Raw genomic sequence first — 14,705 nt, 5'->3', positions numbered from 1 at the left:
CACAAACATCCCTAAGCTGCTCCCACACACGTTCCATGCTTTTTCACACGCGGGCATATTTACAACTATACCTAAGGATGGAGGGTGGAGATATTTACAGAGCCTGTACCAGGCGCCAGGCCCTCGGCCAGTTGCCGGGGATACAGAGATAAAAGACAGCCTTTGAGGGACTCACGAGCTACATCCTTCCTACAAAGTCAGCTGCAGCTTCAGTGACACACACAGGCTGCTGACTTCCCACCTGCGTCTCCACTCCAGATGGCGCTCCTGCTTTCCAGTCTTCTCTGGGCATCCAGCTATGAGACTTCCTCACCTGGATGTCCACGGATTTATCCAAACAACATCTGCAACACTGGACACATCTCCTTTCCCTGGAACCTGCTCCTCCTCACGCAAGTTCCCATCTCAGAGAACGGTGGAAACATGGGACCCGCTACTGCCTCACTCCCCACACGATGTATCCTCAAGTTCTGTTGATTCCACTTCCCGGCTATTTCTCTTAGCCAGCCACCTCTCACCATCTGTACCCTCTGGTGCAGGCTACCACCATCTGTTGCCTGCCAAGCTTCCTAAGTGGCCTCGTGGCATCCCAGCATGCTCCCCTCCCATCCACTGCCCACACAGCAGCCAGTGTGACCTTTCCAAAATGGATCTATGACTGAGTCACTTATCCGCTAAAACCCTTTAATGGTTTCCCACTGCTGTCAGAATAAAGTGAAAAATTCCTTAATATGTATCGCAAAGCCCTTCACAGCCTGAATCCTGCCCATCTCCCCATCCTCACTTGGCTCCTTTCTCCGCGCCAAGCACCAGCCACACAAAATTTTTCAGTTCCTCTAATGGTCCATGCTCTGACTCTCTTTGTGGCCCCCATATGTGCTATTCCTCTTGGTAGGAACACCTTCTCCCCTACCTGAAAATTCCCATGCCAAGGAATGATTATTCTGAGCTGAAAGGACGGACTCACATTGATAACAACCCTTATTCCATACTGCACATGTACAGCCCTCGATATCTGTTAAGAGTTTGAACTATATCCCTGTCACTATAATGACCATATTTTGCAAACCAAAATTCCGAAGAATAGAACTGAATTTTGGACAACAGGACTGTCTTGGAACATCTTGGCTTTATGTAAGTCCCATTTTGTGGCAGGGGATATTTAGAAACCCGGCCTTCCCTCCTTAGGGATAAGGGATTGTAGGGTGATTCCAAAAAGGACAGAGGGCAACAGCTCCTGTAGGCACATGTCATGTAATGGGCTTGATATTTAGTCCAGTTTGTAGGGGTGGGATGTTCTGCTCAAGATGAACCTTATGGAGTCTTCTTACGCCTGCGCAATGAAGAGGTGCTAAAAACGAAACACACACACACACACACATACCCCGTCATGCTCCTTAGGAGTGTAAATAATCTTTGAGGCACTCAGAGGTAGCTCCCTCTCTTGAAGGAGGGAGGAGCAGAGAGTCTCCAGCTGCCCTTACCTACCTTAGGACTCCCTTATTGTCCAAGAACAGAGTGTAATCTGGCCCTTTTTGGGGGCTGCATTGGGAACAGCCACCCCATAAGGAGGAACAGGAGAAGCGGCTCTGGATTCAGAACGAATGGACGTGGATACCTAGTCCAATTCGAACCCAGAACTCCTGGGGCAAGTGGGCTAGGTTGTGGTGGAATTTGAGCACCCAGGAGGCATCCTGGAGACCCCAAGTGATGGACATCCTTGGTGCAATTTACCACAAAGGCAATGAAATTATCTTCTCTGGAAGATCCCTTGAGGGCATTATGCTAAGTGAAGTAAATCAGAAAGAGAAAGACAAATACTTATAACCTCACTTACATGTGGAATCTAAAAAAACTGAACTCACAGAAACAGAGAACAGCTTGGCGGTTGCCAAGCACGTTGGGGGGGTGGCAGTTGGGGGAGCGAATGGCCTGAAGGTACAAACTTTCAGTTATAAGTTCTGGGGATGTAATCACGTCATGGTGACTAAGGTTAACAGTACTGTATTGTATATTAAAAGTTGCTAAGAGAGTAGATCTCAAAAGTTCTCATCATAAGAAGAAAAATGTGTAAGTGTGAAGTGATGGATGTTGACTATGCTTATTGTGGTAATCATTTTGCAATACACACGTATATCAAATCATTATGTTTTACCTTGGACTAATACAATGTTATATGTCAATTATATCTCAATAAAACTGGAAAAAAAGGTCCCTGAGGATTTGTGAGTGGGTGGGATCAATATTGCCCAGCATCAGCTGCTAGAAGGTCTCAGACTGGTTCTCAACAGAAGTGTGTGATGGCCTGAGAGCCAATGAGGCGACAGCCGGCTGACAGTCCTGACTCTACTCACCTAGAGGGGGAAGTCAGCAGCCTCCTCACAGCCCCTCAGAGTTTCTAGCCCTTTTCATGGCCCTAACTTTCCATCTGTTTCTAAACTCATCTGGTAATTATGGAAAAAGTAATGATTAACTGGGAGTTCGTGAAACCTCTTACTGATTTACTCAACACCACACAGTGAATAACAGGTAGAAAGTGAAACAAAAAAGCTATTGAGGAAAGATGGTTGGTACACTGTGCTGTCAAAAACACAGAAACAGAGGGCCCGCCCTGTGGCAGAGTTTGTACCCTCCACTTCAGCAGCCCAGAGTTCACCAGTTCAGATCCTGGGTGCAGACCTACACACTGCTTATCAAGCCATGCCGTGGCAGCATCCCATATATAAAAGAGAGGAAGATGGGCACAGATGTTAGCTCAGGGCCAGTCTTCCTCAGCAAAAAGAGGAGGATTGGTGGCGGATGTTAGCTCAGGGCCAATCTTCCTAAAAAAAAAAACAAAAACATAGAAACAGAGGCAAGAAAGGAAAGACTCATGAGCTCATTGGCCCATGACAGTCAAGGACTGCTCCCTCCAATGTTATGATGGTCTCCGATTCTGACTGGAGCTACTGGAAGTTACACCAAATCACACTACATCGGCATAAAGCCTCAGTGAGGAAAAAGTGGCTTCTGGACAGAGGAATGAAACACAGAATCAGGGCAACATGACCAGACCCAACTAACTGAGTGCCTTTGATAACACACTGGAAAGCAGAGTTGGGTTTTGAATCGACTGAAATCTTCCATAAAAGGAGTCTGAATGCAGGCTACATAACATCCAAAAACTCCCCGGAGAAATTCCTATTAAGTACATGGAAGGAGGAGTAAAGCAGTCCCATCAGGCTGGGCAGAGAACATTCTCTGCTTAGCGAACCTTTGCAGTTCTTGTGTCTAGTGCCAACTACCTGCATGTTCATACTAGACCCAGGCCCTGCACACAGAGGTGTAAGCATATTGAAAAATGAGCTAGACAGAGCCGGCAGTGCTGGGCAAGTCCTAGTCTCTCAAACATCAAAACCACAAGGCAAGATATTGAGAAGAGTATTATTTTTATAAAGTCCCTAACTGGTTATGAACCAATATTATGACCAACATTACTCAGAGCAGTTATAGCAAAATAGAGTGACGCTGTTTTTTCCATTAGCCTCCCATCAATACATCAGCTAAAATCAAGAACAGGCTGACACACATCATGGGTGAATTTTGCTCTGGGACTGACACTGTCAGAGAAACCTCAGAACTTTAAAGTAAGCGTACAGTGATACGAGCCTTATTAGGAAATAAAAGTACAGACGGATAAGGTGACTCAACTGAAATGACACCTGCTCCCAGAGACCTCCCCTGACAAGCCACAGTACTGAACTCCCTTTTTCTCAATGCGGTAACCTCCAGTTCCTCTGCAACATGGTAACTTTGATAACAATCAAGGGATCTGGTGAATTTGTGCACGGGTTTGTCCCTCCTCCCTGGGTGAATTTAGATCCCAGAGAGGGGAGCTTTGCATGGTTCATTCCTCTGTCCCTAACACCCACAGAGGGTGGCACAGAGGGAGCCCTCAATGACATCTGATTGGTTATCTTTCCAACTTGCCAAAGGACAAAGAGTTCAATTTTCTGTGATTGAAGTCTTCATCGAGTCCTAAACCAGCATTCACATTAATTCATCAAAACATCACATACTGGGGGGCCGGCCCTGTGGTGCTGCAGTTAAGTGCGCACATTCTGCTTCGGCGGCCCGGGGTTCGCTGGTTGGGATCCCAGGTGCAGACGTGGCACTGCTTGGCCCGCCATGCTGTGGCAGGCGTCCCACATATAAAAAGTAGAGGAAGATAGACACGGATGTGAGCTCAGGGCCAGTCTTCCTCAGGAAAAAGAGGAGGATTGGCAGCAGATATTAGCTCAGGGCTAATCTTCCTCAAAAAAAAAAAAAATCACATATTGGAATGGAAAGCCTTTTCATTATCGACGTAATATTAATTAAATTCATACCTAGAGGCAAAGTGGTCTGAAGCAACACAGCTGCAAGTGCAGGCCATAGACCAACGGCATCAGCATCTCTTGGCAGTTTGTTAGAAAAGCAAAATTGGGTCCTGCCAAAGACCCAGTGAACCAGAATATCCAAGGGCGGAGCCCAGAAATCTGTGTTTAATAAGTTTTCCAGGCGACTTTCTGTACCCTAGAGTTTTGAGTAACTGTTATTCAGAAATAAAAGTGAGAATAAACAAGAAATGTCATAAGGACGAAGATTTTGCCAAGGACAATTGGCACATTCTTGCCGTCATTTAGATTTAAAAAATCAGGAAAGAGGAGGAGGATGAATTATGGCAAAATTACACGCATGAATATGGCACTCTGAATGCATGCCCATGGGTGCCAGCAAATAACCGCTCCACATTCTGTTCACTGAGGCTTCCCAGAGCTGAACAAACCACCAGCAAGTGGACCACACTCCCTGCATAGACACTCTGCCTATGCTTGGTTTCCCTCTCCTTCCCAGGGCCAGTACCCTCTGTGGCTCTTTCTAGGAATCCTTCTAACAGAGGACTGACCAGGCCGACTGAGCAAAGGCAGCCAGCGGGGAGGAGAGGCCTACCGTGGTTTAGATGCCTGATGCAGTCACTCAGCAGGGTGCTGAACTTCTTCTGGTCAGCGGCCTCAGCGAAGCAGAAGTAGCCGTCTCTGAGGAATGGCTGCCACAGGAACACCGGGAAATCCTTTGGCAGGACCACGAAGGGCTGAGCGTTCTCCTTTTCATTGGAGGCTAAAGAAATATTGAAATCACAAAGACATTTTAAAATGTGTGTATCTTTTATTCAAAATACTCATTTCAGGCTGTGGAGGTAATGCTCTGGGGCAGGCCATGGGATGGAAGTGTGGTGCCAGGCGTCTTCCCAGGGAGGGGGAAAATGAGAGATGGGGCCCCTCCGCCAGCTCACCTGTCTCACCCCATCAGGTGGTCTCACCTCCTACTCGGCAGGGACAACCAAGGCCATGAGACACAATCTTTCCCAACTTCTTCACTCAAAATGATGAGCAAACAGCGCTCGCTCTTCCCTACTGGCCTCTTCAGGCTACCTGTCCACCTGTGCAGACTCAGCCTCACTCTCTCCACGGCTCCCCTCCACCAGGCCTGCTCTCGGCCACGCACTCTCCCCCTCCTCCATGTCATGGCCACACCAGCACTTGCTGTCATCATGCCATCAACCTCTATTCTCAGCTCAGTCTTGTCGCTGCCCCACCAGTCCCAAAACGCATTGCTGAGGCCACTACTGTCATCCTAACTGCCAACCTGGCTGCTTCTTCATCACCTATCCTTTGAACCTGATCTGAAACATCCCATGTTGCCAGCAACCCCTTCTTTTGATGACATTCTCTTCTCGACTTCCAGGGGCATCTCTTTCCCAGTGTCCTTCGTGCTTGTTAAGAATTGTTTCTTCTTTGTCATCGTTGATGGCTCCTCTGCCCCTTCTCTCCATGCCCCCGTTAGCGCTGGTGTTTGCCCCGTTCTGTGCTGGTTTCCCTCCACTCTCAGTCTCTACTCTCTCTAGCGTGGTGACCCATTCTGTTTCTTTGCACATTGTTTCTGCAGTTCATATCACCTTTTCCTTCTTCCCTTCCATCATGGTTTTGAAAAGAAAATTCTCATTCATCTTACAAAAGTCAGTCCAAAATCTGCCTCCCCTGCCACCACAGAAAGAGTTGGGTGCTCCCTAACTTGTTCTCCCAAAATACCGTAATGACCTGTTTCCATGTCTGGCACTGACACTCAGGGTGGGTGAGCAGATTGAGATAAGCTCCCCAACTGGTTCTCACATGGTTCCCCTCCCCAAGAAGCAGAACAACCGCCCCAGAGCTCCGAGACCATGGAGACTGCATCTTACATCTCTGTATCCTTAGTCCGTGGCAAGGTCATGGAACCTAGCATATGTTCAACTGCAGTTTGTTGAATGAATACGTGTGCTACATTGTCCTAGGAAATTTTAAAAGCCTTAAACAATGAACTTTTCCCTCTTTCCTCAAAATCAATTCCAGGAAACTCATGTTAAACTACTATTCAGATTCCCTACCTAAACTTTATCCCCTTCCATGCATTCCAATTATGTTATATTGCACTTGGTTAAATGAGCCCCAGCCTATTTCTAGAGTCATGAAGAACAAGCAAAAAAAATTAGCTCTGTACTCCCTGCCTACACAATGGGTACCAATCTCAGGGAAAGGAAGGGAAGGAGGACTCTCCAAGAGTTTATAGAAAGCACTGGGCATACTAAGAAATGGAGCATAACCATAATGGAGGCTCCAGAAACTGAGTCTTGCTGCTGGCAAATTAATAAACCAAGATTGGCCTAGAGAAAGAATAGATTTCTTGGGCATATATGGGAGCCCTGTTTCAGTGTCCTGAAATCTGAAGGTAACAGAGTAGAATGCACTGGAAGCACAAACTTTGGCCCATCAGTACCTAGCAAAATACCCGGCACATCATAACATAAGAATGAATCAATATATGAATGAACAAATAAACGAATGAATGATGGAACTCTGTAGCAGAGACTTCCAGTTGTAACGCATTATCTATTCTCTGATTCTTTCCCAGTAATAAAATCCCTGACTTTTAGTTAAGCAAGTGACTGCAGAGAATAAAGACTACATTTCTGGCCTCCATTGCAGCTTGGTGTGCCACCGCCACTAAGTTTTGGCCAGTGGGATGTACATTGAAGTGGCAGTGAAACTTCCTGGAAGTATCCTTCAAGAGAGGGAGTGTCTCCACCTCCTCCTCTATTCTCCCTCCTGCTGTCTGGAATGAGAAAGCCATGGCTGGTGCTCCAGCAGCCACCTTGGACTATGTAAACAAGGGCCAAAACCTGGAGATAAAGGGGGGAAAGCTAGAAAGACTCTCTGACATTTATGGAACTGCCATACCAGCCCTGGACCTAATATCCAAATATTTAAAACCTTATGTATTTAATTTGAGTTTTTTGTTGTGTGTAGAAAACTAGATTCTAACTAGTAAAATGCCAAATAAATGAATCACTGTAGTAAAATGTGGGGGCATTTTTGATATATCATCTTAGCAGACTATTGTATAAAGAAGACATATTTATTAATAAATCCCTAGTGATTATCCTCAAGTGAGGTTAATTCCTCCCATCTTTTATTGTGTCTTTATTCTTTCCAACAGAACTATATCACACAGTGAGTGCTTCTGTTAACATGGTTTCATGAAACAATTCTCCTTGCCCTTTCCAAGATGTCACCATTTTGTGCAAACAACTGAAAGCAACATTGACCCTTTGCATTTAAAAGCTACAGCAAGCCCCATAAAATTCACTCCTATTAACCTCTGGTTATCTCTCATTTAACCTTTTACAACAATTTTCCGGATGCCATTAGCCTGCATTTTTTCTGAGTTGAGTTACAAGGATATCACAGATGATCTACTGTAGAATATTCTATTTTTAAAAACTCAAAAGGCCACACCATACAATAAAAAAAGTCACTGAACTGCCCCAGCTGAAGCCCTGAGCCAAATGGCACTAGTCACACAGGGCTTGTGTTTTTTATTCCTTTTCATTCCTTCTGATATGATTTCATCAATAAATCAATAAATATATTGTTTGTTCTGACTGGTTTCATTGGAAAGTTCTTTTGGAGAGGTTCTGAAGAGTCAAGATGTTGGTATCCCCATTTCTAGCATCAGCTTCAGAGCCAAGATGACATATAAGCAGATGTTGAAAGAAAATATGATAATATGTACAGTGCACATAAAGTGTTGCTTTAGCTTGGATTACTCAGTAATAGTTTGTTAATCTAGGTTTATGGTCCATGTACTAATCCTATCATGGGGTTATTAAAAACACTATGCTAAGCATTCTGTAGCAATTGATAAAATTATTATATTTTTCTCCATAAATTCCAATGAAATGATTAGACCCATTAATAAGAACCAGGGCTCTCTTCAAGAAACCAAGTAATTGCTGTGTGGCATGATTTACACAAAGCCAGATGAAGTGATTACATTATCCACAGTTCATGAATCTCTATGAAATGTGCTGTCTGGTCTATATATTATCCATTACTTTCTCTACATGGAAAGACTGGAATGAATGAGAATCAAAGTATGTTAGACCTGGAAAGATCCTTCTAGATTTTCTAGTTGAGGGCCCCAGAGTTAGAGAAACAGAAACCAGAGAGTTTCGGCAACTGTTAGAGAAAAACACTTGATAAAAATCTAGTCTAGAACTAGATAAAACTCTAGTCTCCAAATTCTCAGTTCAATGCTCTTTCCATGGCTGCATCCAACTACTATTTATAGATATGCTAATTAATGCCATGCTTTTTTACACAGCAGCTATGAGTTACTGTAATGCTTGTTCAAAGTACTTTGTCAATTCAGGATATTTTATTGCATATCACCCTAAAATTAGAAAAATAATATTCCCTGACAGGTCCAGGCTTGCTTACTGAAGGATGGGATTGCACATTTCACAGACTGGGTCCTGCCTATTTATTTCTGCTGTCCTGTGTACTGCTATTAATGCTTGTGATCTGTTCCAAACCCTCAGGATGTCTGACAAATGGTACATTTTCCATGTGCTAGAAGCACCGTAACTGACTTATGTATTACTGACTGTGATTTAAAATAATAGAAGCAGTACAGTGTTTACCTAAATTAGAGAAATTACATCTTCCGTTTGTCTATGGAGAATGTGTGCGCATCCCAAGGTTTCTCAACCTCGGCAACTATTGATATTTTGTCAGATAATTCTTCATTGTGAGGGGCTGTCTTGTGCCTTACAGGATACTTAGCAGCATCACGGGCCTCTACCCACTGAATGCCTGGAACACCATCCCCCCAAGTTGTGACAACCAAAAATGTCTCCAGACACTGCCAAACGTCCCTGCAGAGTGAAATCCCGTTCCCCCTGAGAACCACCAGTCTAGCCAAACAAAGCAAGTTTAGGAATTTTGCCTTGGGAAAGAATGCTCAGCCACTCACCAATGGGGTCTGGGAAATGCCGATCAGATAATAAATTGTATTCTTCTTCTGATGTTACTACCTTGCCACCAGCTGGAAGAATTCGGCTTTTAGGAGCAGCTCCTCTCTGATAGGCCTGGGAAAGGAAAAGCGTAAATGAGTGATTTTTTTTCCCATTTGGATTTTTGGAAAATATCAGGAATATTAGAAACTGACAGACAGACCCAGACACATACACTCAGAGACAGCAATTCCTACACTATGTCATTGAGTAAGAGCCATTTATTTAAAAAATATATTTTGCATACCTACTACTTGCAAGGTGTCACTTTAGGACTTTGGTGTGATGGTTACCACACAGTAAATCACAGTCCCTAATCTCAGAGAGATTCACTGTAGGGATGTTTCTCAAATGGGGAAAACGTAATCGCAGTAACTTCTAGAAATTCTGCATCACACTTACCATATCAGATGGCAGCACCTGAATCATTCTAATAACCACAAGGATGACGACACCTACAGACATTTACTGCAAAGATGCTTGGAGACTGATGACTAATGAGACTGTGGGACTCGTAACTACAATTAGGGTTGCCATGGATTTTCACCAAAAACATAAAAATGTTGCCATGATAACATATGCCACCACTGCCCTCAGACCTGAGACTGTTTTGCAGTAAAATGATCTGGGACAGAAGTACAGAATCTATGACATCAACACAAATTCTGGCCAGCAGACAAAAAGCTCTGCTGTTTTGGAAATGTCAAAGATTTGCAGAGCAGTGCTAAAGAACGCAAGCTGTTTGTTAAGCCGATAAACCCACAAGGACATACAGATAAGATAAAATGTAAGTATGTGCATCTGATGGGAGGGCTTAAGTCAAGGCAAAATTTTGAGACTAACAAGCTAAAAGCAAGTTGAGAATTGAAACCAAGAAACTGTGGGGCTCAAAATCTAGAGTGTCTTCTTGGGAATAATTAAAATAATGTTGCTCAGGGCAAGAAAATCAGAATAACAATAATACATTCTGCATCAACAAGATAGTGACTGAAGAGAGTCAAACAAAAGAAACTCTTATATCTAAGAAGGTTATTTTCACACTTGCAAGAACCGCTAATCACTTGCTTAAGCACAACAGAGAAGAAACTGAAGTCGTGTGATTTTGAGAAAGTCTAGGAGCAGTTTGATTCAGACTGGCCTCAAATCTGAATTGTCTTATTTGTTATAACAAGCTTCAATCTTGGCTTTTATAAGCATTATATATTTAATCCTCAAAGCAGCACTATAAATTAGTTATCATTTCCATTTTATAAATGAGAAAAATGAAGCCCAAAGAAGGTAAATAACTTGCCAATGGCCCAGTGGTGAGTAGACAAAGCCAGGATTCATTCCTGGATCTGTGCAGCCCCAGTGCAAGCATACAGGAAGTGGGAAGTGATTATCCAATGAGAATGATTCATTTTTTCCTGCTTAATTACCAGCCGAAACTGGACTTGCAGTAAAACAATAGGCAATTTATAGGTACCTAATGTATAATTCTCAGGTGTAATTAAAAAAAAATACACCTTTCTATAAATCAAAAAACAGGATATTATTAAAACTTTGAGCAATTATGGCAAGCTGCATGGGCATTTTCTTTAATCCCCACTTTTTTTTAATGTTTGGTTATAAATTCAGTGACCATATTTTAACAACCCGAACAAGTTCATTCGAAAAGGATGAGCAAAGCAAAGAATTGTCCACAAATTGCAAGTTGAGGGAGCAAGCTTAAAAAAACGAAAAGAGGAAAAACACCAAAATTTGATTCAAAATGGGGGGCTGGCCCCGTGGCTGAGTGGTTAAGTTCGCGCGCTCCGCTGCAGGCGGCCCAGTGTTTCGTTGGTTCGAATCCTGGGCGCGGACATGACACTGCTCATCAAACCACGCAGAGGCAGCGTCCCACATGCCACAACTAGAAGGACCCTCAACGAAGAATATACAACTATGTACCTGGGGGCTTTGGGGAGAAAAAGGAAAAAAATTTAAAAGAATCTTTAAAAAAAAAATTTGATTCAAAATGAAACTTTAGTTAGTGCCAAGTGTGGTGAAAACCTCAATAAATCCAAGAGCAGGCTCTGAGTGTTTCCCGCCAATTAGTTAGTAGAAATCATATCGACAAGTGCAATTTGGGTTCTGCTGGCGCTTGGCACTATGCTGAGCGCCTCAATGCATTCATTTCTTTAATCCTCAAACATGGAGATGAAGGGAGCATACTCACTGTTTTCTAGCTAGCCTGTGGAATAAGTCTACACTATATTTTATTTCTATTTTCCATCAGAAATGGGAAGGAAACATTGGTCTGCCAGCCTGAAGCCTCTTCCTTATGCTTTAGCCTCAGGCATCTCGCTCAGCGCAGCCCTGGAGGTTGTTCTGACTGCTCTTGAACTTAGAGTCAGGAGAGCAGAGTTTTAAATCTGTTACTATGTTTAACTGGCAAATAGTAACTATTCATCTCAAAGGGAGTTTGAGAATTTATGTGGACGAAATGTGTGTACAGAATGAGATCTGGAAAGAACCAATGGGATCATTCAGCCTAACGCTCTAGTTTAACTGAGGCTTGACCTAAACTGTAGTTTTCCAAATTCACTGCCCAGTGTTCTTTCTCCTATACCATGTTACCTCCCTACTTAGGGAAAGAAATAAATACTGAAGTCCTCCAGGTGTTAGGCACTTTATATACATTATCTCATTCTCTCCACATTTTACAGACAAGGAAAATAATGAGATAACCAGGAATAAGCGAAGAAAATCCCTAAGTGGAATAAAGTATGTGAAATGTTCTGAATTCCTAGGATCCCATGCAAACTCAATCATAATTTTATTAAATAACTCCTCAGCCACCTATCATATAGGAGGCTTAAGAGTGGGAAGACATGGAGACACACAGCAGAGAGGGTGAGATATCAAGGAGGTGACTCAATGGTCATAGGAAAGGCTCCTGCACTGGTCACTTGGTATAAACTTCTATTTTCATACTCACTTGCAATTACTTGTTCAAAGTCTGTCTTACCCACTAGACTGCAAGCATCTGTCTGATCTACTGCTAAATGCACAGAACCTTCTATACCACTTATCATATAATAGGCACTCAATAGATATCTGTCAAGTGAAATGAGTACCTGCATGAGTGAGTTCTTATTAAATCAATCAATCCTGAGGGTAAGGGCATGCCAATCAACCCAGCCAATGTTTAAGAATATTGCAAGAGGGGCTGGCCCCGTGGCCGAGTGGTTAAGTTCACACGCTCCGCTGCAGGCGGCCCAGTGTTTCGTTGGTTCGAATCCTGGGCGCGGACATGGCACTGCTCATCAGACCACGCTGAGGCAGCGTCCCGCATGCCACAACTAGAAGAACCCACAACGAAGAATACACAACTATGTACCGGGAGGCGTTGGGGAGAAAAAGGAAAAAAATAAAATCTTAAAAAAAAAAAAAAAAAAAAGAATATTGCAAGAACCTACGGTAACAAGGAAATGTCTTACCTCTTTGTTCTCATAGCTCTCCACAGCAAAATCATTTTTAACTACAATGTATCTCTCCTTCCATTTCTTTATATCTTCAGCAAACTGGGATAGCTCTGCTTCATACAAAACAGTTCCAGGCTCCAGTGGTGGCTTAAAGAAGATGAATACAAGTAACCGTCACAACAAAAGATCACACACCTGTGCTACCACCAGGTCTATCCGTGGTATTTCAAGGAATATTTTAGGAAACTGTCTTGTGCTGAGATCCTGGGGAAATTCTTGCTTCCTTCCCTCCCTCCACACTTCCCCTTCCTTCTCCTCCTGACCAAATACAAATATCTGTCTTATTGGTATTTTTGTGATTTCCATCTCCCTCCACTATGCTACCGGAGCAGAATCATATGGTAGAAGGGATTATAGTAATAAATTTCTGCCTTATATACATGTGGCACTTAATAAATCCTTGATAAACTCTATGGGAGAGAGGGAGTGAGGCAGTTAAGTACACGTTGTGGACATTTATCATAACAGCCTGAATATGAAATAGGACCCAGGCTATAAACACTTAACCCATCCCCATGCTCCTCAAGGAGACCACGTTTGCTCTCTGGTTAAAGAACAAGCAGGCAAGCCAGCAAACCTGTGTTCTACCTCTTCTACTTAAAAGTTCAAGGATTTCTCATTAACCCTGGTGACATATGTGCTGCAGGGGAGTCTCTGTTAGATTTCTTCTTAGGTCTTGCATTGGGCCATCTGTGTGAAGGATAATTCCCATCCTGCCTCATGGTGCAATTTCCATATTATCTCACAATATAGCAATGGGCCTCCTGTCTTTCACATGTCACTGAATTTACATCTATTTTCCCTTTATTAAAAAGCCATAGTGCCTTTAGAAACTCATCCCTCCACTTTCAAGCAAAATTTACATGAACCATACAGAGAAGATAGATTCGCTAATCTTTTTAAGAATCGTCTAAGAGATTAAATAAATACCCTCACGAAGTCCAGGGCTTAATGTTCTATCCTGAGAGATAATGAGGCATTTGCAGACTTCAGTCGTCTCTTTAAATGAGACTGAATCCACATACAAGCTAAACTTCATAGTTCTTATGTAGAGCACTTCTTAAACCTGGGCCTCTTAAATCAATGGATACGGTTGTTAAAAATGGAGCCTCACTCTAGACTTGCTATATCAGAATCTCTGGGGGTGTGGCCAGAATTTGCATTTTTATGAAGCTCTCTGAATTTTGAGAATAACTGTTTTATGGAGATAACAATCGTTATCCTACATACTCATGCTGCTACATCTATTCGTCTACCTAAGCTCTCAGTAGTATTTCACCCATTTGTCACTTTGTCCTTCTAGAAAACCCCTCTTTATTTGCCTTCTGGCACATTACGCTTTCTGGATTTTTCCCTTACTCCACAGCTATTTCTTCTCAGTCCATCTTGCTGGATTCTTCTCCTTTTTCTGACCTCCAAATGGTGGAGGCACCAGGGCTTGGTCATGGAATTTCTTCTTTTCTGTCTATCTTCTCCCTCAATTATGTCCTCTGGCTTTAAAACCAGTTATAAACTAACAACTCCCAAATTTCTATTCTCCAGCCTCAGCCTCTCCATCGAACTCCAGATCAGAACATTCAACTACCTACTCAATATTACCACAGCTGTATGTCAAATAAGCACTTAAACTCAACTTGGCCAAAAGTGAACTCATAGTTCCCATCTACCTCTGACTCTTCTATGTGAGTAAAAGGCAACTCCATCCACTTATTTGCTGAGGCTAAAAACCAAGAAGTCATCACTGAGTTCTCTCTTCCTCTATTATCTCCTATTCGTCTTTCTTTGTC

At 43.0% G+C, this 14,705-nt stretch overlaps 1 protein-coding gene across 4 annotated transcripts in view; it reads right to left on the bottom strand.

Annotated features, from left to right (window-relative positions):
* The window catches only part of NIBAN1 (niban apoptosis regulator 1), a 155,647-nt gene that overhangs the window by 78,584 nt on the left and 62,358 nt on the right, over window positions 1-14,705 (bottom strand). For all 4 annotated transcript variants that reach the window (XM_014850305.3, XM_044758398.2, XM_070497119.1 and 1 more), the window contains exons 3-5: window positions 12,874-13,005; window positions 9,373-9,487; window positions 4,972-5,139 (exon numbers count right to left, since the gene is read on the bottom strand). In XM_014850305.3, the coding sequence (XP_014705791.1) occupies window positions 4,972-5,139; window positions 9,373-9,487; window positions 12,874-13,005 (415 nt within the window). The remainder of the gene's footprint in view (window positions 1-4,971; window positions 5,140-9,372; window positions 9,488-12,873; window positions 13,006-14,705) is intronic.

This window comes from Equus asinus, chromosome 25 (genome assembly GCF_041296235.1).
Source record: "Equus asinus isolate D_3611 breed Donkey chromosome 25, EquAss-T2T_v2, whole genome shotgun sequence".
NCBI classification, from domain to species: Eukaryota; Metazoa; Chordata; class Mammalia; order Perissodactyla; family Equidae; genus Equus; species Equus asinus.
This window is presented reverse-complemented; position numbering and strand designations above follow the sequence as displayed.